This window comes from Diceros bicornis, chromosome 40 (genome assembly GCF_020826845.1).
Source record: "Diceros bicornis minor isolate mBicDic1 chromosome 40, mDicBic1.mat.cur, whole genome shotgun sequence".
Lineage (NCBI taxonomy): Eukaryota > Metazoa > Chordata > Mammalia > Perissodactyla > Rhinocerotidae > Diceros > Diceros bicornis.
The window spans coordinates 17,438,139-17,465,525 of NC_080779.1; the positions used below are offsets into that span (position 1 = coordinate 17,438,139).

The window sequence follows — 27,387 nt, forward strand, 5'->3', positions numbered from 1 at the left end:
TGACCTGGCGCCACAGAGTCTGCTCAGGATGCTCTGGGTCGAGGTCCCCTCTCCCTGCCCTCCGTGGCCTCAGTCTCTCCCTGGGCAGCCCAGTCGGGGAACCGCTCCCTGGTGTGGAGGGGCTGTGGGGAGGACTGCCTTGCTTCCTGAGTAATGAGATGTCCACCACGAGGGGCAAGGGTCTGTTCATTAGCAAGAGCAGTGCATTCCAGGGCCTGCCCTCCTGGGCACACGTGGGTGGAACAGCCAGCCTTTGTCTGGTCTGGGGAGAGCCAGGGGAGACAGGAGTTTGGACAAATGAAGTCCAAAGCAGAGGCATTGCCAGGAGAGGCAACAGGCCCCGAGTAAACCTCTGGCCAGCCTGGTGATGCCCTTCTTCCAGGCCTGGGAGGTCTAGGGAGGACGTGAGGCCCCAGTCCCACCTGCCATTTGGTCCCATCTCGTTTGCAGGATGAGCCCAGGCAAAGCAGGCATTGCGCTAGGAATCCCAGCTCTTGCCACCTCTCCTGAATGTTGTAAATAAGCCCTGTGCCACTCTTATGGGCTGTAGGATACCTTTACTTGACCACCGACAACATGGTGTAGCGGGAACAGCTTGGAAAGCAAGAAGGAAAACGGCCTTTCTCGGGCTCATTTCTCATCTATGAATTGGAGGTAATGAGAGAACCTGGAGCCCCTTAGAGGTTGACGGGCCTGAGCCCTTCCACCTTCCGAGGCAATTTGTATATTAAGAAATGAAGATGTGACAAAACAAGGTTATAAAAATTTTGGCGTATTTTAAACATTTTACGTTTAACCAAGTAATGTTTTATTATATGCAACAAAGAATGGCACACTCTACCCAGCCTATTTATAAGAAAACTACAGGATTCATACTGCGCTGCAGACAGTGGGATCCCAAGGAGGGACAGATGTTTACAGCTGTAAGAAGATCAGCCTGAACTGGGAAGAAACGGGGAAAAGCCCATGCATTCCTGAAATAAATAATTCTGAGTTTTGTATCCATCTTCCTGGAGGAGGTATCACAAAAGCACTCTACGATGAAAGCTGTTCAAAGAAATCTCGGTGGCGGTTCTGCTGAAATTTGTCTCAGAAGGAGACAATATCCCAGATGCATTACGTCTCGTTGAGGGTCTTAATGAACGGCTTCAGATAATCAAACCACTTTTACGGCGTGACCCCAGAGCATCTGCCTTGCCATGGAAAACACCACCTTCTTGCTCGTTGGCAGTGGTCTTCCCTCTGCGGTTTTTTGATCTGTTTTCAGTTTTGTACCTTATATCCCAAGACGCTTATTACCAACACAACTGTTAAACATTCTATGTAAAAAGTTGTATTGTCTGAGAATGTATTAGGAAATAAGTCTTTACTTTTCAAAGAAAATCTCAAAGAAAAATAGATTAACAAAAGGTTGGTGTTGCCGTGTTTTTCATCATATACGACAAATGTCAATTTTGTACAATAAAATATTTCCTAATTAAAAAAAAAAAAAGTCCAGGGGCTGGCCCGGTAGCATGGTGGTTCATTTTGCGCACCCTGCTTTGGCAGCCTGGGGTTTGCAGGTTCGGATCCCAGGCATGGACGTACTCACCGCTTACCAAGACATGCTGTGGCAGGCGTCCCATATACAAAATAGAGGAAGATGGGCACAGATGTTAGCTCAGGGCTAATCTTCCTCAGCAAAAAAAGAGAAAGATGGGCAATGGATGTTAGCTTAGGGCCAATCTTCCTCACCAAAAAAAAAAAAAAAGGCCAGTCAATGCGTCTCTGGGACTGTGGGTGTAAATGCACTTGGAGACAAGGTCAGAAGTCTGGTGTGAGGCCGTGGGGAATGCCAGGCACAGAAGAAGAGCCTTCGGGACTCCTCTGTGAAGGCCCTGCTGGTTTCAACCTCATGGGACTAAAAATTAGAGTTAATCCTGAAAATCACTCAAACAGTACTTGGCACAGTTGATTACTGTTATCATTGTCCCCATTTACTCACTTGTTAGTTGGGGCAGATTAAATGAGATAATATATATGAAAACATTTAGGACAGTTCTGGCATACGTCAGATGCTTAATAAGTACTTGTTTATCTAATTCTAATCCTGAAATCACTTCTCTTCTGGCTCTCTTTCCTTTCCACAACAAGACCAGCACACCCTCTGTTAATGTTTCCATCCTGATTTTCAAAAATTGTTTCAAAATTGCTTTTATTGATGTGTAAATCACTTGCAGAAAAAGTGCACGAAACATACAGACCATGGAACCACCACCCAGAGCAAGAAATAGAATGTTGCCAGATTCTTCTCAATCATTTCTCCCTCCCTCCTCCCAAGACACCTGCTCTCATGATGTCTGAGCCCATAGGTCGGTTCTGGCTGTTTTTGAATGGATTTCTTTGTGTCTGGCTGCTTTCATTCAATGTTATGCCTGTGAAACTCATCCACGTCATTGTGCATTGCTGTAGTTCACTCACTGCTGGATAGTATTTCATTGTACAAATATACCACACTCTAGTTGTCCATTCTGTTGTTTATGGACATTTGGGTTCTTTCAATTTGGGGTTATAATTAATAAGACTGCTATGAACTTTCTAGAACTTGTCTTCTATGCATCTATGTATGCATTTCTATTGAGAATATCTTCAGAGTGGAATTGTGGGTCATGTGGTATGTGTTTTTAGAAGATAATGTCAAGCTATTTTCCAAAGTGGTTAAACTGTTTATATTCTCACCAACAATGTATGCAAATGCTGTTGCTTATAACTGATATTTACATGAATGTTATAGCACACTTAGTGCTTGCATGGTACATATTTTCCCACCCTTTTACTTTTAACTTACGTACATCAATATTTATACTGGGTTTTTTGTGTGTGGTTATGATATAGTTGGGTTTCTTTTTTTAATCCATTCTGAAATTTGCTGCCTTTAATTGGTATGTTTAGACTATTTACATAGAATGTAATTATTGATATATTTGGATTTAGGTTTACCATTTTATTTTTTGGTTTTTTTTGTTCACTGTGTTTCTTTATTTCCTCCTTCCTGCATTCTTTTGGATTTTTTCAACATTTTTAGTTTTCCATTTTACTTCATCTATTGAGTTTTTTACCATGTCTCTGTGTTATTTGTTTAGAAGTTGTTCTAGGAATTACAATATACACGGATAACTTTTTGGTCCTCTCAGAACATTTTGACACCTTGACCATATAGGTATCTTTACCTTCTTGCTTTTCAGTTGTAGTTGTCATATGTATTATATATACATAAATTGAAAACTCCATCAGACAATATTATGACTTTTGCTTTCAACCATCATACATATTTTAAAGAACTCAAGAGAAAAAAATAATCCATTATGTTTACCCAGATATTGGCCATTTCTGTTGTTGATGCTCCAAGCTTCCCTCTGATATCATTTCCCTTCTGTCTAAAAGACTTCCTTTAACATTTTTTTTAGAGAAAGTCTGTTGACAATGAATTCTCTTAGTTTTTCTTTATCTGAGAATACCTTTATGTCACCGTCATTCCTAAAGGATATTTTTGCCAAATATAGAATTCTGGATTGACAGTTTGTTTTTTTTCTCAGTCCTTTAAAAACTTTCTACTGCCTTCTGAGCTCTGGTTTCTGACAAGAAATTTGCCGTCATTCAAATTGTTTTTCCCTAAATTTAATGCATTATTTTTCTCTGGCTGCTTTTAAAATTTTTGTCTTTGTCTTTAGTTTTAGTAGTTTGATTATGATACGGCTGAACGTGGATTTTCCTGAGTTTACTTTTTTTCGCATTCATTGAGCTTCTTGAATCTGTAACTATGTCTTTCACCAAATTTAAGAAGTTTTCAGCCATTATTTCTTCAAAAAGTTTTTTCTGCACCACACTTTCTCCTTCCTATTGAGTCTCTGATGACAAGAATGTTAGACCTTTCGGTATTATCTCACAGGTTCCTAAGGATTTATTTTTTTCAATCTATTTCCTTTCTGTTGTTCAGCTGGACAATTTATATTGATTTATCTATATTGATTTATATTGATCTATTGAACTATTTTTAAGTTCATTGGCTCTTTCTCTGTCATCTACATTCTGTTACTGAGTTTATCCAATAAATTTTTTCATTTTTATTATGTAACAAATGAATTCTAATATTATATTTTTATTTCTAAAACTTTAATTTGGTTATATTTTTTCAATTTTCTTATTTTTTTATTTCTAAAACTTCAATTTAGTTCTTTTTGTATCATCTATCTCTCTTATGAGACTGTCTATCTTTCTATTCATTTTAGGGAGATGTGCCCTTACTTCTTGGAGCATGATTATAATAGCTGCTTTAATGTCTCAATTCCCACAGCTGTGTCATCTCAGAGTTGTTGTCTCTTGATTGTCTTTTCCCTTGAGAGATGTTGAGATTTTCCTAGGTCTTTGAATATCAAGAAATTTTGGATTGTATCTGGACATTTTGAATATTGTTATGGGATTATGGGTCTTATTTAAGTCTTACGGAAAATGTTGCTTTTTATTTGTTTTATCAGGCAATCTGCCTAGTTAGGTTCAGGCTGCAAGTTGCTGGCTGCCTTCTCTGGGCTGTAAAACCAAACAATGTCAAGCAACTAGCAGGATGTGCAACTACAACATACAACTATCTACTGGGGCTTTGGGGAGAAAAAAGGGAAAAAAAGGAGGAGGATTGGCAACAGATGTTAGCTCAGGGCCGGTCTTCCTCAGTAAAAAGAGGAGGATGGGCATGGATGTTAGCTCAGGGCTGATCTTCCTCACAAAAAAATAAAAACGTTAGTTCAATTTTTAAGGCTTTGCAGTGCTAGTCCCACCTGTTCAGTGTGTGTGCTAGTCTTGGACCGGGGCAGCCTCGTTCTAAAATCCTTTTGTATGCTGTTAGGGTCTACTTTGGGTTGGGCTCAGACATTCATACACTATTTTATGGGGTCACTTTCTTTAGCCCCTCCTCTCCATGCGCTCCGCCAACACTTTCCAGTTTCCAGGAGACCCTGCCCCCTTCACCCTCACCCTGGCCCTCTGGCTAAAAGGCCAGGGTTTTAGTTTCCCTGCCCTGCTGTGCCAAAAAGCAACAAGAGATATATAGGAGAAAAAAAAGCAACAGGGATTTCCCTCATGCTCTTAGGACCACAGTTCTTTTGGTCAGAGAGAAGGGTTCCCCTCCCTCAGAGTTCTAGCCATCTGTCTGGCTGCCACTGCCACTACTATTGTCACTAGGTTTCCTGGGGACTGGGGCAGGAAAGAATGGAAAAAACAAAAATAAACAAGGTTTTCTACACTCTCTCTGATGTGTAGGGGCTCTCTTTCTCATTCTCCAGAGCAGAAATAGAGGGCTTCTTTTGGAGACGTTTTTTGTTTGTACCCTGTGCACAGTTCGGGGTTTCATGTTGTCCCTGAGCCCAGGCCTGGAGATCTCAGGGGAAGGAAAATGGGAAACTCACCACCAGTTTGGTAGTATTTTGAATTCCAGTTTCCTGCCCAAATCTTCCTGCTCCCTTTTATTTTTGAGTCCTGAGATAGCTGTTCCATGCATTCTCTTCAGGGCTTTTAGTTGCATTCAGAGGAGAGGAGGAGCGGGTGGAATATCCATCTCGATTTCACCAGAATCAGGACTACACCAGCCTGTTTTGATTATCTGTATAGCACCTAGCACTACCTAGTATTTTTATTGTTTATTGATTCATTTGCATATTCTTTGTCTCCCTGCCCCTGTCCCTTCCTAGGATGTTGGCTTCAGGAGACCACTAACTTTGTTCATATTGAATACTGTCTGGCATACACTAGGCACTTAATAGATGTTTCAAATGATTGAATCTACCCTCTCAGTCATAAAGACTTTGGAGACAACTGCTTATATCTTTTTTTTCTCCCTACCAATAAATTGCTTTATACATTTTTCAAAAAAGATTTATTGGTTGCCTGACAAATAAGGGGCAGGCCAGGAGAAAGCCAGAGTTGCTTAGGGAAAGAAGACAGTTCTATCCATTAGGATTCTTCCCATGGAAAGGGTTAGAATTCATTCTAACTGGCTTTAACAATGAAGGGAATTTTTTTTTTAAGATTTTATTTATTTATTTTTTCCCCCCAAAGCCCCAGTAGATAGTTGTATGTCATAGCTGCACATCCTTCTAGTTGCTGTGTGTGGGACGTGGCCCCAGCATGGCCGGAGAAGCAGTGTGTTGGTGCGCGCCCGGGATCTGAACCCGGGCCACTAGAAGCGGAGCGCACACACTTAACTGCTAAGCCACGGGGCCAGCCCCTGAAGGGAATTTATTACCCTAGGTAAGTGAGAGGTTCAGAGGGATTGTTGGCTTCAGGTGAGAGTGAAACAATGCTACCAAGGATCTAGAATCCCTCTGACAGGCTCTGCCTGTCACTGTCACTGCAGTTGGCTTCATTCTTAACCTCATTCAGTGTCACCACACCCCTCCACACACACACACACACACACACACACACACACACACACACACACACACACACACCGTCCCCCCCATGCACACACAGCTCTAGGTTCCCCCTTCCTGGTGAGAAATCGCCATAGCACACAGTGGTTCCAGATCTCACCTCTCCCACTAGGCAGGGAACGAGAGTGCTCTGGTGAGTAAATCTTCTGGAATTTGGTCTCTCTTGGCCCATTCCCAATCCAATCACTGTGACCAGGGGAATGGGATATGCTGATCGGCTTGAGCCAATCAGAACCCACTCCTGGAGCTGGGATAAAAGTGTGTGTGTGTGTGTGTGTGTGTGTGTGTGTGTGTGTGTGTGTAAGTGGGGTCCCCCTTTATGCTGCAGGGACACATATGTCCCATTGCTCTCGCCTGCTGATTCAGACACAACTGGATTGCAGCCACTATCTCTACAAATCCAGGTCACTTCGACTCTCAGATGGGGGAGCTACAGTGCCCACACAGATAGGCCCAGGTTTGGGAGCAGGTTGTGGTTAACACTATTTGTTGCTGTCAGGCAGAACTGAGTCTGACTCCCAGTATCCATGGGGACTGGGCAGGCACAGAACACTTCAGAGTCAAAGGACAGCTGGCAGGAAAGAGGAAAGACGCAGTGGGAAAATGTTTGGGTTATCCAGAGACACCTACCTGGAGAAGAGCTCAGAGAGCTTGGAGCATTTTTTTGTTATCCCTCAAAGTGGCCTCTTCGAAAGCACAAAGTTCTGCAAAGTTAATCTCTGCCAGCAAAGTCAGACACAAATGAGCAGGCTAAGGTCCACTCTGTCTTCCAGAACGTGAGAAACAAGAGACACACTACCAAAGTCCTGAGTTGGAGCTGCGTTCCATTAATGATCTCCACTTTATATTGCTGCACACAAACCTGCATGCCCTCATTCAGTGTCAGTCATTGCGGGGCCATCGAGCCCAGGGCCTCCATTTTCCCACCTGAGATGGCACAGCCTTCACTCGCCCTTGACTTATTGTTCCACCATCCCTCCCCATCCACAGCTACTGGGTGACTGCGTTCAAATACCAGGAGTTCAGAGAGCAAATCTGCGTGTGGAGGAATACCAGGTTATTGAATCCATGTGTTCCTGAGTTTCAGATAGTGGATTTCTTGGAAAACTGACCTGAATCTGAGTCCCTCGCGCTGGATGGTGGAGTTTGGAGAGGGAAAATGCAGATAGGAAAGAACACCTATACTGACTGCTTACTGTGTGCCTGCTGCAGTGTTATTATCCCAGGCCACAGTATTGTTGGGGTTTAAAAATAACAGCAACAACGAAAAGACACAATGATAGGCTCATCTAACAATTTGTACCCTTCCCTTGTGGTTCTTTTGTGTAATGACTGTCCACCTCATGCATTGTTAGCACAGGGATCACATCAAGGCTGCTCCCACTATGTCCTCAAACCCTCATGCTGTGCTTGGTATAGCAGGTGCTCAACAAATGTATGTTGAATAAATGGAAGACTACACGGACAACCACAGTCCTCAGATGCACAGGGCCTTAGTAAGGAGGGTTCTGTCACTGATTCTCTGCTTTGAGGAAACAGAATACAAAGCCGCGAGGCGACAGCCAGCTCTGATCACCTCCATGCCCCAAGAAAACCTCCCAACTTGGCATGCTTCACACATGAGGATGCTGACCCAGTCCACGGCAAAGGATATCCTACGAGGCTGCAAACCAACACAGCCCTCAGCTGGGAGATGACACTTCTAGCTCCCTCCCTTGTCAAAGTGATGGGCTTCCCACATGCTACTGGACTAGCAAGTCAAACCTGCTCCGTTTGTGTGTGCTGTTATTTATTTCAACTGGTTCCTCGTGAGTTCTGGCTTCACACATTAGACCATAAAACCACTGAAGACTGAGTTTGTACTTGCTCTTTAGTACATGCCCCGTCCCCTCGCCAACCAGCCCAAGCACCCAGGTAAGGGAAATGCAACATTTTTCACCTCCAGCAGACCTGATGGATGAAGACACTCAACCAATTATAAGAGGCTGGGAGGATGGGGAGAGGAGGCCACGTAGTTTACACTTTAGAATCCCCGCCCTGCCCACCCTGTGTGGTCCTGATGTGGGGAGTCCCCTGGCCTCACTGGTAGGTACCGCATATGTACACGGTCGCCCAGCAAAGGCCTGCTGGTTGCCCTGTTCCTGCTCCGCGACCACGGCTCTCATGATAATTCAGTGGGTTGCCAAGTCACGCTCCTTGACACAAACCCCAGGACTCATTTCCAGGATGTTTTTGGCTCCTTGACAACCTCTTCCTGTTTTGGAAGCTAAAAAGTGGCATTTAAAAAGCCAGAGAGGTTTCATTGTTTAAAAAAAAAGATTCCACTGACTGAAGAGGAAACATGAGTCTCTCAATGGCAGACGCCCTCACCCTCTGGGATTGTCCCCTCCATTTAGACTAACTGCCTTTGTGCCTCACTTTTTGGCCAAGCATTACTGAAACTGTCTTCTCTCATGTCCCCATATTTTTCTCTGCGTCAGAAACCATAAAGTTGCCCACATTCATCAATCACAGCACATTTCACATGAGCACGGAAGACAGTCTCTGAAAACACACTCTAAAGAAAGCTCTCTCTCTTCATGCTGTACATTCTTTGAAAGGGATTCACCAGCAATATTTTCTTTCATTCAGAATGCCCCACCTCTGCTTAATGCTAAGAATAAGTTAAGTGATTAAAAAAATTAAAAGGTGGAAATTAGGAATTAAAGATTCTACAGAAAAATGACCTTCACGTTGGGGAGTGACATGGTTTCATCTCCTTTACACAGGACTGCAGGGGCCTAAGAGGAGGCAACTCAGTGACAGAGTGGGGAAAAGTCCCTGTACACACTCTCGCCACCTCCATTTGAAAAGGCAAAAACCCTCTCGCTCTGGCCAAGCAGGAGCTGGGGAGGCCAGGGTCCCAGAGGAAGGGGAGCCATCACCTGAGGAGGGGACGGGGCAGCTGCGTCGTGATGGGCAAATGAACGGTGTCTGGACGCTCAGCCTCCCGTGTCACTGGGGGCAGAGGGGAAGTAGAGGGACAGAATCTCTGGAAACCAGCTCTTGGAGATGGAGTGAAATGTCTTTTCCAAGGCCAAGCTCTCGTGTCACGTTTGTGGTGGGAACCCTTTCATACCACGTCATTTTCTGAGATGAAGGCCCAGGTTAAGTTTAGGTTAAGGGTTCAGGGTAAACTAACTAGGATATAGCCCAGAAGTTTCCTAACATGATGGATCTCTAAAGATAAATGCCTCTTTTGAAGTGGCAGGTTGCCAAAAAAAGTACCTGAAATGGCACTCTGATTATTTAGGTTACACTCTTTCTGATTTCATCATGTTTTTCTTCAAACAGCCTTCTCATGTTTTATCTTCACATGCAATTCTTAAAGATTTGCACAGATGAGGGATTATCTTCGGTTGTAGGAAGTGATCCATGGTATCTTTACTTGGTATAGTAGCTGTGCAACTTGCTAGCTCTGACCTTAGGAAAATTATCTAACCCGCCTGGCCTGTTTCTTCAGCAGTAACATAGAAAAACCCAGTATCTACCTCCTACAGGAGTTGTGAGGATTAACCAAGTTAATTGAGAACAAGTACAGTAGGCACTCAAGAAATGCCCGCTGTACTATTATTATGAGCAGTGAAGGCTTGGGACAATTTACCAGCAGTCACAAGTTCATTTGAAATGCAATAAAACCTTTGTTCTTTCTGGACTGTGGTTACCAGGGGCAGTGGGGGTGGGGGGGGTGGGCACAAGGGGTGAAGGGAGTCATATATATGGTGGTGGACAAACAAAAATGCACAACCCAAAATTTCACAATGTTAGAAACCATTAAAACATCAATAATTAAAAAAAAAAAAAAAACCTTTGTTCTTTGACACAGGGGTGGATTAACTCATTCCTCAAAGCCTGAAAGTACTTTTTTTGTTAAAGAGCACTTATTATATAGACTTGAAAAGGCAAAACTAGATTCTGCTTTCATATCTAATGAGGATAATTCACATTCAAATATTAGGCCGAATTAAGTGATTAATAACACAACTTTCTCAAATAGACTACTCTGGTTTTCCCTTCATTTCACAACATAAATTTTATTAGCAATAATCATGTATTTATATATTCTGGATACTAGACTCTTAACAGATATATGATTTGTAAATATCTTCTCCCATTGTGTGGATCATATTTTCACTTGCTTGAATAATCATAAATTTAGCTTTTGATAAAATCTTGCTTTTACACAAATCTATAGATACAGTCAACTTAAATTCAAGTTACTTGGTTTTTGAAAAAAGTTCTTTAAATTTAGATATAATAGTATTCCTTATAAAAATTTTATTGTATTAAAACATATTCAAATTATCAGATAAATATTTCTTATAGAATGTGGTCTGTACAAAAAAGAGTAAAGCCTAAGTTACAGAGTGACAGTTTCTTTTGGTTCTGTCATTTTATTCAGGCCATCATGGAGGGTCCACCAGGGCCACCACTGTCAGGCTGCTTTCTTCCTTATTTCACCCAAGAAGTCATAGGTCTGCTCTGAAATGTCAAAAGGTTCATGGACTCCATCTGGGGACAGCAGAGCTTGGAGGGCGCCCTCGTTTTCTTGGTTTTGCTTAAGGAAGTCAGCAATTGCTTTCCATCGGGCAGCCTCAGTCTCTTCTTCTGCCCACCTGAATGGGGGCAGGGAAGTAGAATGGAGAAGAGGGACCACACAGTCGTGATAGACCAGGAGAAACGTGGCCTTCAGGAACTCTTTGTCTCTCTGGGAAAATATCAGCACCACAAACAACTATGAGTGGATCTGCATCATTATTTTTTCAGTGTTAAATTCTATGGACTCTGTTAACTAGAAGCCATTATGGGGGATCAGAATTGGCCAACCCAAAATGTGTCTCTTTGGCTTGGCTTGATTATTTTTAAGAACGAAAGACTCTGAAAGAAACTCTGACCTTCCCCCTAAGTGCCTAAAAGAATTTAAGATAAAAGGGCTGTCCTGGGGACAGGCCATCACCATAGATAACTCTGGGTATTGGTAGACTGTAAGGGTCCTTGCTAGGCCCATTCTTATCAAACTTCTGTCTACCAAACATTTGCTTTTCCATCTCCATGTGAACTGCCTTCCTCCTCTTTGAAGTACCAAAACACTACCCCCAGCATCCCCTTTTGTCTTTAGCTGAAGATGGTATTTAAAATGAGAGCCTCCACCATTTTGGTGAGTTACTCAGTTTTCCTTGGTCTCTCCCATGTATACATGTTATAAAGCTTTGTTTGATTTTCTTCTGTTATTCTGTCTCATGTCAATTTAATTCATAGCCCAGGCAGAAGGACCTAGAGGGTAGAGGATTTGTCTTCCTCCACTACACCATCTAAGGGGTGCGGAGGGGCCATTAGTGCCTGGCAGGTGATGGCTCTGAACCAGTTACTCAGTCAGGAAGCAGCTCTCTCTGAAGGGGAAGCAGCAAGAGTCACCACGGAGTAGAGACGAGCACTCCTCCCCGAGAGTCTGGGAGCTGCTCCTGGAGACCAGGGGGTCTCCTAAGCTCCACTGAGGGTGTCCGACACATTCCATCAAGGAAAATGGGGGCTGGAATCTAATTCTGGTGACAAGGATGTGGCTCCAGGTAAATATAACTCAGACACAATGTGAAGTCAGCTGTATGCACTTAATTCGATTCAGCATCTCAGAGATCATTGTCGAGTTGTTGTAAGAGAAGGAGAGCAAGCGCTCCGCATGAAATCCAGAGAAAGGAGACCCAGGGAGTAAGGATTTGTGGTGAGACCCTCCCCGGATAACACGGGGACTGCAGTATCAGCACAGTCAGTCAGCCCCTGACACTGACAGGCGGGGCTGGATCTCAGCACAGTGGTCTGAGGGTGGAGGTGTCTGTACGCAGCAGGGTCTGCACACAGACATCACCTCTCCACGCACAGCACGTGTGTAGGGGCAATTTCTACAGGCCTGAGGCCCAGCACCTTGTCCACTGCTGAATTAGAATCGCATTAAACCTGACAATTTTAGCAAAGTTCAAGTGTAGATGGTACTGTTCAAATGGAAGCTCAAATAAGGATACAATATGAATATATCTTTTTCCAATTTTTAGAGTTTTTAGTTTGTTTGTTCTCCCATGTTCCTTGTAGATAATTAACACTTTAGATTAGAAGTCCAAAACCCATGGACCATGGGTCACATGTGGCCCACTGCCTCTCTTTATAAATGAAGTTTTATAGAAACACAGCCATGCTCAGATGTTTGTGTACTGTCACTAGCTGCTTCTGCATTACAATGGCAGAGGTGAGTAGCTGTGACAGAGACCTTATGACCCACAAAATGAAAAATGTTCACTCTCTGGCCCTTTACAGAACAAGTGTGTTGAACCCTGGGTCGGAGCAGTGAAGCCACTACTCGCTGACTGATGCAAGTTCCGTGTGGTGATGAGCAGACCTCTACGGCAATGAAAGCAGGAGTCGTGACCTTGTCCAATGTACCACTCAGCTCAGGCCAGTTTTCTTTGTCCTTCTCCCTACCTGATATAGACTTTCAGAGATGGAGGAATTTTTTAAAAACAAGCGAATTTTGACAGCCAACTGGGAGCCTTTAGTTTAGAAACTTTCCCTCAATTCAATAAAACTCAGTGATCTGAAATGACTGTCTTGATCCAGTGTTTCTTTTCACATTAGGAATCGATCACCCACACCCTTCTTGGAAATTGTCTTTACAACCGTAATGACATAGTTGAACTGAGTAAGAGGGATTATAACTATGGCTACTTTAGCTAAAAAAGAAGTATTATTAGAATGTGCAAGCAAACAGTGAGCACAGAAAATATTAAGTTCAGCGTAGAAAATCAGATTACCTTCTCTGATCTCTTTAATGTGCTTTCTTTCTCAGCCCATGAACTCTAAAAAGCAGATAGAAATATTATATTAATCCGAGTGTTCACAAGTCTTTGCCACACTTCTGCAACTTCACTGTAATTAAACTTATGGACAGGGTTAAAAACACTGTATAGAACCGACACATGTAAGAAGTGAATCTTTAGCATCTATCCTAATGACCCAGAGACAGACTGACCAGGCAGTGAAAGACACCTCAGAGCCCATGATTCTTACAAGTCAAAACTAATTTAAGAACAGAATCAGTGAAACCCTAACACATCCATGCAAACACAGCATCTAAACAATAGAATACTACGAAGCTTTTAGGGTAAGACACTAATGAAAATAGAAAACTGCCAAATACCATAGTTCTCTACAATTCTCTCTGCCATGATGACAATGGTCGGGGTGAAATAAATTGAAGGACAGTTTTGCAAGTAAACATTCTCAATCTGTCCACAAGTCTTCACAAAGCTTTTTGGTTTTTTTTTTTTTGGTGAGGAAGATGAGTGTTGAGCTAACATCCGATGCCAATCCTCCTCTTTTTGCTGAGGAAGATTGGCCCTGGGCTAACATCCGTGCCCATCTTCCTCTACTTTATATGGGACACCGCCACAGCATGGCTTGACAAGCAGTGTGTGGGTGCGCGCCCGGGATCCGAACCTGCAAACCCTGGGCCGCCAAAGCGGAGTGCGCACACTTAACCGCTGCGCCACCGGGCCGGCCCCCAAAGCTTTTTAAAAGAAATAAAAAAAACAAGAGTTCAATTAATCCCACAGAAGCATGAATTGAAGACGTTCACAGTGCCAGTTCTGGGCAAACTGTGAGCGTGGGGAGTGTGCCCAGTCTCCCAGCTGCTCCTTCCAGGGCCTCGGTTTTGTGCCTGTTTGCAGGTGTCCTCCTGCTGGTGCCTGATTTCGTGGGTTATGTGAAAGCATCAGCCCCTTTTCAGGAGGGAGGCCCTGGGGTGAATATGACATATGGCACCAAGAAAGAGATTCTCCGTGAAATAAAGGAGAAGTTTCCACCAAGAGACCACAGGCTGTGCCCTCACAAGCCGTGTCTTGGAATGGTCATGGTTATTACCGTGAAAGACCTATCTTATGGGACTGTGGTCCTCCACTCTCTTGACTACTGCGCCTGTGGGTCCCGGAGAGTTTGAAGAGGACCCTTAGAGAGCCAGAGTGTCTTACTAAACATGCCAGGTGCCATTATTATAATTAAAACACCAACAACAAACTGAACTTACCTAAGTTAACACAAGGAGGCTCACACACTTCATAATGTAAACTTGAAAGGTATCTGGCTTAACATGAGTATCACTAGCCAACTTTTGACTTACTGTCTGGTAAATCTGCCTATTGTTTGTTAGTTAACCATCAAGGTCCCACCTCATTTGCATTGAGTCCCGGCGAGCAGTAGGGTGTTTCACTCACAGTAACTCAGGGGGGAACAGCAAACATGTGGGGGAATCACTATTATGCACCAAGATCTTCTTCTCCCTTCCTTCTGGAGCAAACAGAGGAGTAGACCTCCCAGCTCCCTGAAGTTAAGTGGGGCCACGTGACTGGTTCTGGACAATGAACCCTGAGCAGAGGTGCCCATGCTGTCTGGGGGCAAAGGCAGAGGAGAGTCCAAGGGCAGTTCTCCATTCCCTCTTCTCCTGGAGGGGCAGCTGGCAGCAGAGAAGCCTCTCCTTCAGATGATGCTGTAAGAAAGGGGAGCCTCCACCAGTCTGCGCCCTGGGGTGACCATGGAGCAGGGTCTTCCATTGACCCATTCTGGAAGGCACCACGAGTGAGAAATAAACCTGTGCAGCTACCACCGCACAGCCTGGCTTATCCTAAGTCACACAGGATGCCATGAAGAGAAGGCTCAAGAGGGCAGGACTCATTATACAAATAATTCACTGCGGAAAAATTCAGAAAATACAGATCAACAAAATCCAGAGGTAATCATTGCTACCTTCCTAGGGTATATTCTTCCAGATCTTTTCACAGTCAGATATACACATATATATGTTTAAATATACTATTATAACTCAAAGTTGGGTGTTTTTCACTTCACAATATCTGTGAACAACTTCACCCACAGGCCTTCTCTCGAGGAGCCTGTGGTGGATCTGGACACCCAGAGCTGACCTGCAGCGACAGTCCTGGCCTGGCCGCTGCTGGGCTCCACGGTCGCCAGGTCACTGCACTTCTCTGAGCCACCTGCTCATCAGGAAATGCAGAATTTAGACCAGATCAGCCTTAGGTTCCTCCTGACACCAAAGTCCAAATTCTGTGACCATTCCACTTCTAGAGAAATATTCCAGAACTGGCACAGGGCCTTAGCCATAGCGGGCTCTCCTGAAATATTTGTTGAATGAATCAATGAACACATGTTCTGTATAATGAATAAATATTATGATACTAATGATCTTACAAAGGAAGAATGAGAAATTCTGCGTTATCTAGCTATACTGCCAAATGAATTTGTCTGAAATTACGGGTAATCATATGCCATGAACATTTTCTTAAGTCTTCTTGCTGGAAACTTCATTGTTACCGATGACACCCCCACCCTAGCCAGAGCAGCACACGAAATCAGTTTCAAAGTCTAACACAAATCTCTGCAGGTGATTCCTTCCTCCTGCCACGTCTCTGTCAAGCCCACATGACCTCCCTCCTTATGAACAGGATCCCCCTCCTAACACAGCTCACCTCGCTCCTGCACGGGTGCTTTTCCACCTCGCTGTGCTGTCAGGAGTTCTCCTAAAGCAAACACCTTCACGGGTTACCCACCACCTACCACACCCCTCACCCTCAGCATGAGACCCAGATGGACTTGTCCATCTACAGAGGACACCTGACGTGCCAACTGGATCATTAGCTCTTCTCAAGAACACGCTCTACTCTGTCCTGCCTCAGAATGTTTGCTCATGCTGATCCTTCCACCTGTAGTGTCTTCCACTCCCATCTCAGCATGTCAAAATCTGACTGGGCCCTCAGCCTGTTATTAGGTCCATCTCACTGACAACTTCTTTAATGCATCAGATTCCTGGTCCTCATTTGCTTCCTTCTTTAAAACTCCAAGGACTTGGATGACACTGCCCCTGGGACACTTGTCATGTTATCTCAGTATCTGCCTTGCAGGCATACGGGTCTTCTAATATTTGTTGCCCTTGAGATATCAAGTTGAAATTTATGAAACTGCCATTTTTGAAGGTCAAAAAACAGCTGAAAATTAAAGATTTCATATGGGTCAACCTAAGATCCAGCTGCCATTTCATAGACAGTAGATACCAAATTAAGGTAAAAATGATATACATGCCCTTACTCTGCCTGAAAACTCAGTTGATTTATCTAACAAACCAGTTTGCAATTTTGCTCTTAGGACACCATCAGTGGCCATCTTAAGCCAAGGAACAAATGACAGGTAAGAGACTGCAATAGTGTATGTAGCACACACTGTATCTGCTTATTGGGTCAGCCCTGGGGAAGCAACGTTCATACTAAGACAGGAAGGATGAGACCACGTTAGCTAGACAGTGGACAAGGATTGGGAGACATCATCCAAATAGGGAAAAAGAAACATAGAGCAGGTGTCAGAACTCACTAATGTGGTGAATTTAACTGGTTTCAGAACCCATGAGGTTTCCATCATGATGTCCTCTACCCACCCTGAGAGCATCCATCACGTCAGGCTGCTCCAAGAGCGTGGGGAAGGTGGCCAGCACAGGATTACTCATTAAATCTGAAATACAAAAGAAGAAAAAGGGTTTTACACAAACTTTATCCAATCTATTTTACTGCAATAGACATAAAACATCAAATTATTGTGCCACATGATTTATTCATAACACATTCTGCACACTTTAACCTCTAGGAGAGCTCAAAGCTGTCCCCTCAACCTCCACCTGCCCCTACATCCACACCCCAGGGAGCTCTGGAATGAGTCTTGGCCCAAGTAGATAGAACTTCTAGGGTGGGAGTGAAGTAGCTCCGACAGAATAAGATTAGAAATTTTTGTTCTTCTTTCTAGGATTTTTTTCAACCCCTCTTTCTTCCTTATGACTGTGGTGTGGTAAAAGGAATCTTCCAATTAGGAGGCACCCTGCTCCTGGAAGGCTGAGCAGGAACCAGGAAGCACCAATGGAAAGGAGGTGCAGGGTGGGCTGCTTGGGTCTGACTCCAGTCCACCAGAGCTCAGGGAAGGACCCCAGACTTATGTCTGGGGGTCAACGGATGGTGGAAAAACTAGAAAGAATCATGTATTAGAGATTCTGGCCACATGCCTAAATACTGTGTGGGAGAATATGAATATTTCACCATAAATCATGACACATGAAAGCCCTATGCACAGAAGCACACCAGGAAGAACACTTTTGAAATGGCGAGGGCAATATACTCTATAAGCTTGTGTCCTTAGTAGAGAAAAATCCTTTCTCCAGATTTTACTAGGTTTATTCTGATGGTCAGGCTCAAATGAAGTCAATAATTCTAAGAAACTCCTCCTTACCTATAGGAAAACTAATAAGCCTTATCCTCTTTAAGAAGTCATGTCAGTCATGAAGTTTTGCTAGAGTCGTTGAAATAAATTCAAAGGCAAGTGATGATTAAAAGGCTGAACTGTCCTTCTTTAGAGTTATCGTTATTCCTTGAGAAATGTCTGTGCTTCTCTGACTTTGAGTTCCATTTCTATTTACCTGTCCAGGTGGTGAATCCCTGGGACAGGACTCCTGTCTAACCACGAACTCTACTGTCCGTGGTGCTAAGCCATCACAGGGCTCTCCCTATCACTCACTGCTCCACCCACCCTCGCCTGCTTTCAATTTGAATCCCTCCAACATGCCCACGTTTGCTTGCCTTGGGTCTTCAGACATGCTGGTCTCTCTATCCAGAAAGGATTGTCCTCCACCAACCTCACCCAAATCTCGAACTCCTCTCTCAGGTCTTATCTTAAATATTACTTGCCCAGGGAAGGCTTCCCTCATCTACACATTAATTCAGGTCTTCCTACTGCATGCTTTCATTGTGTATTTTCCTTCAGATCACTTATTTTAAAAGGTGAAAAGGATGACTCATGTATTCGTGTTTGAGGTCTGTTGCTCCACTCGGGTAGGCATGACCGTGCCTGTCTCATTCATCACTGGGCCCAGCACAATGCCTGGCATACAGTAGGCACTCAATACCTATCTGCATACTGATTTACTGAATTCAAAGAATAGCCAATAAAATTAAACGTTTTTTGGAAGCAATTCTTGTAACTCATTCATTTCTCTTTGCAAGTTCAATCATGTGTGACAACTCATTGACTTTTTAACAGTATTTTTTAACATTTTACTTGGAAAAAATTTCAAGCTTACAAAAAAGTTGCAAGAATAAAAATAGTACATAGAACTCTTGAATATCTCTCACCTGGATTCACCAATCTTAACTAATCCACTGATTGTACATGTTAAGAACCAGTTATTTTGGGTGATTTCAGTCTTTTCCCAAAAAGATGATGTGCATATCAAACACATGGTAAAAACAGATTATTCAGAGATAATCAGGGAAAATGTGATTATATCTGAGTTTTAGGATCTCAGATCTCCATAATTTGAAATGTGAAAGTATGTATATTGTAATGAATTGAATATGTACTGAGCTCACAGAGAATACACACTGAGTACAATATTTTATATCTGAAATGTATTCATGTTGATGCTATTCTGAATATTTTATTTCAAATGTCACCTTCAGAAGCAGAAGATATGGTTGGCATAGGTTACATTTACTCAAAGTATGATGCATTATTGAACATAAGGAAATTACAAAGACCCCTTACCAGCACTTTTCATACTCATCCTGTCTTTCAGGAGTACATCTCCAAGAATTTGGCGATAAAATATCAACAAATGAATGGAGCACATACTTCCAATTAATGTTTCTGGCAGTAGACTATTAAAGAAGAAAAAATAGTATTCATTAAACAACCCCTACACTCCAACCTACAATGTTATTTAAATGTAAATTTTTACCTTAATGAACAATTCCAAGTTTTGCTTCATTATTGGAAAATATGGCAACAATTTTAAGGAAAATTTCCACTATAAGTTGGCCACATTAAACTTCAGATAACTTATATCTTTATGTGTACACTCTCAAGTCTCAACTCCGTGTTGCCATTCATGTGCTTCCATTTGAGCACACACACCCATGGTAAATGTCAAATAAAAAAGAAAAGTCATCAATTACGTGTTTTGGATAGAAAGGGACTAGTCAGCTACAAGTTTTAACAAAGCCATGTGGCCACCCCTCTTGATGTGATGAATGTGGAGGAAACATGAGTTCAGATGGTTCATGGTGCTGGGTGGAACATGGGAAGGTGTGGCAGACCTGGACTGAATTCTGACTTTGCTACTTCCTAGCTATGAGACTTTGGGTTAATTATTCATTATTTTCCTTGTGTTTTGGTTTCCTCATTGGCAGAATGCAGATAGTAACACCTGTCTTTCAGAAGGTTACTAAAAGCATTAAAGTAAGGTAAATGTGGAGTGCTTAATGCAATGCCTGGGACACAGTAAGGGCTCAAAACAGAAAAAAAAATTCAATATTGTAGTTAAGTTAGTATCAGTTTAAAATAGATTGTTATAACTTTAGGATGTTATATGTAATCCCCATGGTAACCACAAGGAAAAAAATCTATAGAATATACACAAAAGGAAATGAAAAAGGAATCCAAATGTGTCACTACAAAAACATCAAACACAAAGGAAGGCAGTAAGGGAGGAAATGAGGGAGAAAAACATCTATAAGACATACAGGAAACAAATAACAAAATGGCAATAGTAAGTCCTTCCCTATCAGTAATTACTTTAAATGTAACTGGATTAAATTCCTCAGTCAAAAGACATAGATTAGCAGAATGGATAACAGGATCCAACTATATTCTACCTAGAAGAGACTCAATTTAGCTCTAAGGACACTCACAGGTTGAAAATGAAAGGATGGACAAAGATATTCCATGAAAATAGTAAACAAAAGAGAGCAGGGGTGGCTATAATAATATCAGACAAAATAGACTTTAAGACAAAAAACTCTTACAAGAGACAAAGAATGGTACTATATATTGATAAAAGAGTCAATTCACCAAGAAGATATAACAATTATAAATACATATGCACCAAACATTAGAGTTTTTAACTGCATGAAGCAAACATCAACAAAACTGAAGAGAGAAACAAACAGATCTACAATAATAGTAGGGGACTTCAATACCCCACTTTCAATAAGGGCTAGAACAACCAGACGGAAGTCAATAAGGAAATCAAGGACTTGAACAACACTGTAGACCAATTGTAATAAACAGACATATACCGAACACTCTGACAACAATAACAGAAAACGTATTTTTCTAAAGTGCACATGGAACATTCTCCAGGATAGACCATATGTTAGGCCGCAAAACAAGTTTTAATAAATTTAAAAGACTGAAATTATACAAAGTATGTTTTCTGATCACAATGGAATGAAACTAGAAATCAACAGCAGAAGGAAAACTGGAAAATTCACAAATACGTGGAGATTAAACAACACACTCTTAAACAACCAATGGCCCAGAGAAGAAATCACACAGTACATTAGAAAATACTGAGAGATGAATGAAAAAGAAAATGCAACATACCAAAAATTATGGGATATAGTGAAAGTAGTCTTAAGGGGGAAATGTATAGCTATAAAAGTTTACATTAAAAAATAAGAAAGATCTTAAATCAACAACCTGACTTTACAACTTAAGGAACTAGAAAAAGAAGAAAAAACTAAACCCAAAGCTAGCAGAAGGAAGGAAATACTAAAGATTAGAGCAGAGAGAAATAAAATAGAGGCTAGAAAAACAACAGAAAAAAATCAATTAAATCAAAAGTTGGTTCTTCAAAAAGATCACCCAATAGACAAACCGTTAGCTAGATGGACCAAAAGAAAAAAAAACAGAGGAGACTCAAATTACTAAAATGAGAACTGAAAATGAGGATATTAATTCTGATTTTACAGAAATAAAAGGATTATAAGAGAATAGTATGAACCACTGTAAGCCAAAAAATTGGATAATCTAGATAAATGGACAAATTCTTACTAACACAAAACCCACTAAGACTAAATCACAAAGAAATAGAAAATCTGAATAGCCCTCTAACTAGTAAGGAGATTGAATCAGTAATCAAAACTATCCCAACAAAGAAAAGCCCTGGACCTGGTGGCTTTACTGGGGAATTCTACAAAACATTTAAAGAAGAACTAATACCAATCCTTCTCAAACTTTTCCAAAAAGTTGAAGAGGAGGGAACACTCTCTAAGTCACTCTAAGAGACCAGCATTACCCTGATACCAAAGTCAGACAAAGATACTACAAGAAAAGAAAACTACAGCCCAATATCTCTGATGAATATTGATACAAAAATCTTCAATGAAATAGTATTCAAAGCATGTTATAAAGTTTGTACACTATGACCAAGTGGGAACGGAAAGATGGTTCAACATAAGAAAATCAATGAGTGTAGTATACTACATTAACAGAATGAAGGAAAAAACCCACCTGATCTTCTTAATTGATGCTGAAAAAGCATTTGACAGAATTCAATACCTTTTCATAATAGAAGGAAACTACCTCAATATAATAAAGGTCATGTATGAAAATCCCACAGCCAACATCATATTTGATGGTGAAAGACCAAAAGCTTTTCCTCTAAGATGAGGAACAAGAAAAGGATGCCTGCTTTCCCCACTTCTATTCAACATCTTACTGCAAGTCCCAGCCAGAGCAACCAGGCAAGAAATATGAATAAAGGCATCCAAATTGGAAAGCAAGATGTAAAATTATCTCTGTTCACAGACAACATGAACATAAATGTAGAAAACTCTAAAGATTCCACAAAAAAACTGTTAGAACTAATAAATTTAGCAAAGTTTCAGGATATAAAATCAACCTACAAAAATCAGTCATGCTTCTACATACTAACAACGACCAATTTGAAAAGGAAATTAAAACAATTCCACTTCAATAGCAACAAAAAGAAGAAAATACTTAGGAATAATAAAATATAAGCAAAATTTCAATACTGAGATTTCAAATAATAATCTGGAAACATGACAAGTGAATGCTTTAAAATCCTGACACATGACACATACTAAATATTTACTGGGAATTTATTGAGCACAAGAGTCAATCTTAGAAGATACTCAAGAAATGCCTTGAGTCATTCTAAATATACATTTTCTAAATGTTATTTTTAGAAATACATGAACTCTGTCACTAAGCATGTAGAATGACCATATAGGAAATCTCAAAAACCTTGCAAACAATGTTCTCTATCAAAGAGGAATGTCTTTGGGCTAAGAAAAACCACCAGAAGTTTAGAAAGAGACCTTAACTTTTATAAATTAATCCTTTGTTTTAACTTCTAGGATGAGAATTTAAGACGAAAAAGTTAATCACAGAGGTAACAGGCTTCCAGCCTGCTGGCAGACAACAGAAAGAATGTGACCCCTATGATGGTGCGGGAGCAATGGATCCCCATGGGTAATTAGTTTCACGGAATTTAAATAAGTATCCTCGACCACTCCCTAACCCCTGCATTTCCAGAAACATCCAAAACTGCAAGACAAATTCTCTTCCCACACTTAGAGTCATCTATAGCATTTGGTACACAAGTCAGAAACCATCTTTTCCAACCCTGGCTAAAATTCTGATCTGGTGTATATCTGACCCAGATTTCAACGACCGGCTGCAGGGGACATTTAAGCTGCCCTGATACCACCACAGGCCTTCTCCGTGTCCACACTGTGATTCCCAAGGGTTGTTCTACACCCTGTGCTCCGGTCCGGGGCTCATGGGGGCAGTGTCTCAGCTGCATGCCCAAACCCACGTCTCATGCTGAGAAACAGCCACTGATTTTGCTACGGGAAGAGGTGGCACCTTCCTTCCTTCCTTCCATTTCACCCCTCCTTCTCTCAGAGGCCTGCCTGCTCTGTCTGTCCGGCAGGCACCGCTTCCAGCCTGCCTGAGAGGCCTTCGGTCCTCCCACAGCGCGGGCACTCCTTTCCTTCCGGCACCTCCCCACAACAAGAGGCAATGCTGCTTGCTCTTCATTAGAGTCGTCTTGAGAGAAATCCTCTCATGTTCCCAAACCCGAGATGACCAGAAAGCTCTGAGCTCCTAAACGGAGCCTGAGCTGGGGAAGTAACACGCTGCTTTCTGACCTCACAGAGACCAGGCAACTCTGGCGGCAGGAGTGCAACTAACGTAATCACGAGCCCCATGTAAGTAACACTACTATCTCATTTATATTTAGCAACAATACAACGGAAGCAAAAGAGGGAAAAAAAGATGGAATGCATCAAAAAGACGAAGGAAAATAAATTGATAGCAAATTTATACATACACATACAGCCTACTTCTACAGACCAGTGTTTCTTGGTGTTCAGAACTCACGCACTGGGAGTCTGAGTCTAAAAATCAGGACTTTCCCTCCTCAAGGCCTGAGAAGCGTGCCTTTGGCCAAACCACATTGAGTTAAACTCCTTTGGAAAACAGCTCCAAAATCAGAAAGACAAGTTTTGGTGAAACTGAAGGATCTATTTGCTCCCTCTTTCGTCTTATGTTGAGAGGGTCACCGTGTTCACAACTGTCTCCACAAAATGAGATCCATGAGCAGGACTCTGGTGCTGTTTCTTTGGTAAAGGAGATGAGTCTACATCAATTCATTCGCCTTTTCACAAGTCTCCTGACATCCAAAGGATACACACATGTAAGACTGGTGACCGGTGAGAGGGCAGTATGAAGCCCACTAGCAAGGATACGGGGTAAAAATGGACACTAAGGCAAACTCTAACTGGGCTTCCTGCCCTTGGCCCTGTCCCCATTGCTGTATGTCTCTTGGCATAATGGAAAGAGCTTCTGTCCGTTCTCCTTTAAGCAGAGAAATTTGGCTAAATAAAGGTGAAACTTTTAAGCAAGGGAGGGTGGGGATAGAGGTGGGATGTACTTTTCAAGGAGGGGAGGAGGAGGACTGTGGGTCCCATTATTTGCCTTCCTCTCCCATTCACTGAAGGTGGCAGGTCAGGGGAGAGGAGACTGAGATAGATCAGTCCTGCCTAGTCTCTACCTCCAGGACGTACTGGCTCAGAGCAGTGATGTCCAACAGCAACCCACGCTGGTGCCCAGCCTTTCACCTTGAACCCACAGCACAGCCCTCACACCATGGCCCATGGCCTGGTTTCAATGAGAGCCAGCCTGGGCCTGGGGCCACACCAGCAGGGTGCCCCAACCCACACCTGACACTACCAGGCATGCACGTTTCCGGATCATGCAAAGTGGAGTAGCAATTTCAAAGCAGTGCTGAAGTCTCTCTGTGGGTTCTAAGAGGAGAAAAGAGCACACACCAAGACAAGGCAGGAGTGGAGAGGAGGAGGGAGAGGGCGGGGACAGCAGGAGGCAGAGGAGAGCTCCTGAGAAGTACACTTTTACACTAGCAGGAAGATTTCTACTCTGAAAATATTTAACAAACATTTTTTCGAGTGCCTACTGTGTGCTGTAATCAAACACGTGCCTCAGTTCCTGAGGTCTGGAGGGCAGGGACTCAGGACCCTCCTCTAAGAAGCCAGCATACAGAGGACGGTTCACCGCTTTGGAAGAACGGGCCTGCCTATCTGACCTCTGCACCTCCCCATCAAATTTGACCTCTAGATTGTAAAAAGTATCTGCAAACCAGTATTTGGGCCAAAGAAACACTAGTAAGAGCTGTACTTGAAAGATACACTTGGGAGTGCTTTGGGACTCGTGGAGGCTTATCAACGAGGTGAGTAGTGGGAGGCTGAAGAAGTAGGAGGAATGAAGCCAAACAGGATTCAGGCGTTTCTGTTACACAGACTGCTACTGTGCTCCTTTTCCCAATCTTGAAAAATAACAATCTTCCAAGGAAAGATTGGCCAAAAAAGAGAATCTACAGGCTCTATGAACATCCACGAGGTAAAAAAAAAAAAGCCAAGAGAACAAATAATACCTATGAACATATTATTAACAGTTATTGAAAGATTTAACTGTTAATACTATAATTACAAAACACATTTCAGTATCAGATATAAGAACAAGGGATATTTAAACTAAGAGCATGATCTAGAATGAGAAAAGCAACCATTCAGAGGGGTATGCCAAGCTTTCCAGTATCATCCCACTTCTTGAGAATCTGCAAGCAGTGAGGAGGTCATGGTGGGACAGCTCAACTGCATCAGTCTCTGCTCCCACACCACGCTCCTCCTCTGCACCCCTCTTGTCCACTGGGTGCTCTCTGGGGAAAGTTCCTTTCTTCCACATCTTCACAGCGTTACATGGGCACATCTCTCCAGTGCTTCAAAGCCTATCTCAAATTCCCCCTGATCTTATTAGCTACACAGTACATCTTCATCTGAACAAATTTTACAATACACAGCACCATCGACCTAGCATTATATTTGCATTTGTCTATACATATAATGATAATAGTAAATAATTATAGCTAACACTTTATTGTGTTTTACTGTGTGCCATGCACTATAAATACAAGCTAAGTGTTTTATATACTTTCTTTTCATTAAACCTCATTACAGCTTTATGGGGTTAATATTATTATTATGCCCATTTTAAAAATGTAGACATTGAGACCATGTGAGAGATGGTGAAACGACTTGTCCAAGAGGTTACTGAGTTAGAAATTGATATATCTGGGATTCTACTAGCATAAAAGCTCCCTGAAGAAAATGCAAATTAAAACCACCATGAGATACTACTACTCACTTATTAAAATGATAAAAACAGGAAAAAATTGATAATACCAAGTGTTGTCAAGAATATGGAGTAATTAGAACTCTCATACATTGCTGGTGAGAGTGTAAAATGGTATTGTCATTTTGGAAAACAGTCTGGCAATTTCTTATAAAGTTAAAAAAACACCAGATGACACAGCAATCCCATGCCTAAGTATTTATACCTATGAGAAATGAAGATATATGTCCACACACAAAAAAACTCATATGCAAATATTTAGAGCAGCTTTATTCATAATTGCCCAAACTTAGAAACAACCTAGATGTCCATTAACTAATGAATGGATAAACACATTATGGTATATCCATCAAATGGAATACTATTTAGAACAAAAAAGAATAAACTACTAATACATGCAACAGCATGGATGAATCTCAAATGCATTATGCTAAGTGAAAGAAGCCAGAATCCAAAGGCTATATACTGCATGATTCCATTTCCACGACATTCTGGAAAAGGCAAAATTGTTGGAAAAGAAGACTCATGAGTGGTTGCCTGAGGCTGGGGCTGAGGAGTTGACTCTAAGGGCTATGCGGTAACTGTTTAGAGTGACAGAAATACTCTCTATCTTGATGATGGTGGTGGTCGTCACACAACTCCATGCATTTGTTAAGACTCAACTGTAAACCAAAATGGGTAAATTTTATTGCATATAAATTGTACAACAAACGACATTAAAAAAAGTTCCCTGAAACCATGAATGTTAAGCCCCATTTAGTCAAAAGTTTCTACACTATTTCTGACCAAATCTATCAATTGAGCTAACTAGTAAACAGAAGAGCAAGCGAATCTGAACTTTATTACTATTCCATTTCCCTACTGATCTTTGGCAGATGAATTAGTGAGGAAAAAAATAACCAACAAAAGATGACCAAGCAGGAGGAGAAGTCAAAAGTAGAGATGGTCGACAAATGCTGAACGACTTAACGTTCACTGGACAGGTAAAAGCGGGTACCAACCTTAGTATGTTTCTTGATCTTCTGTTCAAAGATCTCAGTTTTACTAGAAGTTGAGGCTGCCTTCTCATCGTCATCATCTGATAGAAAATACTCCCCTGTGCTTTAAAAACAAAAACAAAAATAAATGTCAAAACTTAAAGTGCTTGGAACAGTGAGTATAATAAAACAAAGTACTTTTTATAATAAAAAAAAGTATTTTTTAAATAATAAAACAAAGCATTTTTCAGCACCCATGGTGCACAACTGTATGAAAAGCAGGAGTCACCCACACACCC

At 41.9% G+C, this 27,387-nt stretch overlaps 1 protein-coding gene across 3 annotated transcripts in view; it reads right to left on the bottom strand.

Moving 5' to 3' along the window:
• Positions 1-10,519: 10,519 nt before the first annotated feature.
• NPHP1 (nephrocystin 1) overlaps positions 10,520-27,387 on the bottom strand; it is a 62,523-nt gene continuing 45,655 nt past the window's right edge. For 2 of the 3 annotated variants that reach the window (XM_058534580.1, XM_058534579.1), the window contains exons 16-20: positions 27,113-27,212; positions 19,140-19,252; positions 16,990-17,063; positions 13,304-13,348; positions 10,520-11,211 (exon numbers count right to left, since the gene is read on the bottom strand). In XM_058534580.1, the coding sequence (XP_058390563.1) occupies positions 10,939-11,211; positions 13,304-13,348; positions 16,990-17,063; positions 19,140-19,252; positions 27,113-27,212 (605 nt within the window). In that variant the 3' untranslated portion in view covers positions 10,520-10,938. The remainder of the gene's footprint in view (positions 11,212-13,303; positions 13,349-16,989; positions 17,064-19,139; positions 19,253-27,112; positions 27,213-27,387) is intronic. The other variant, XM_058534581.1, reaches the window with a different exon arrangement.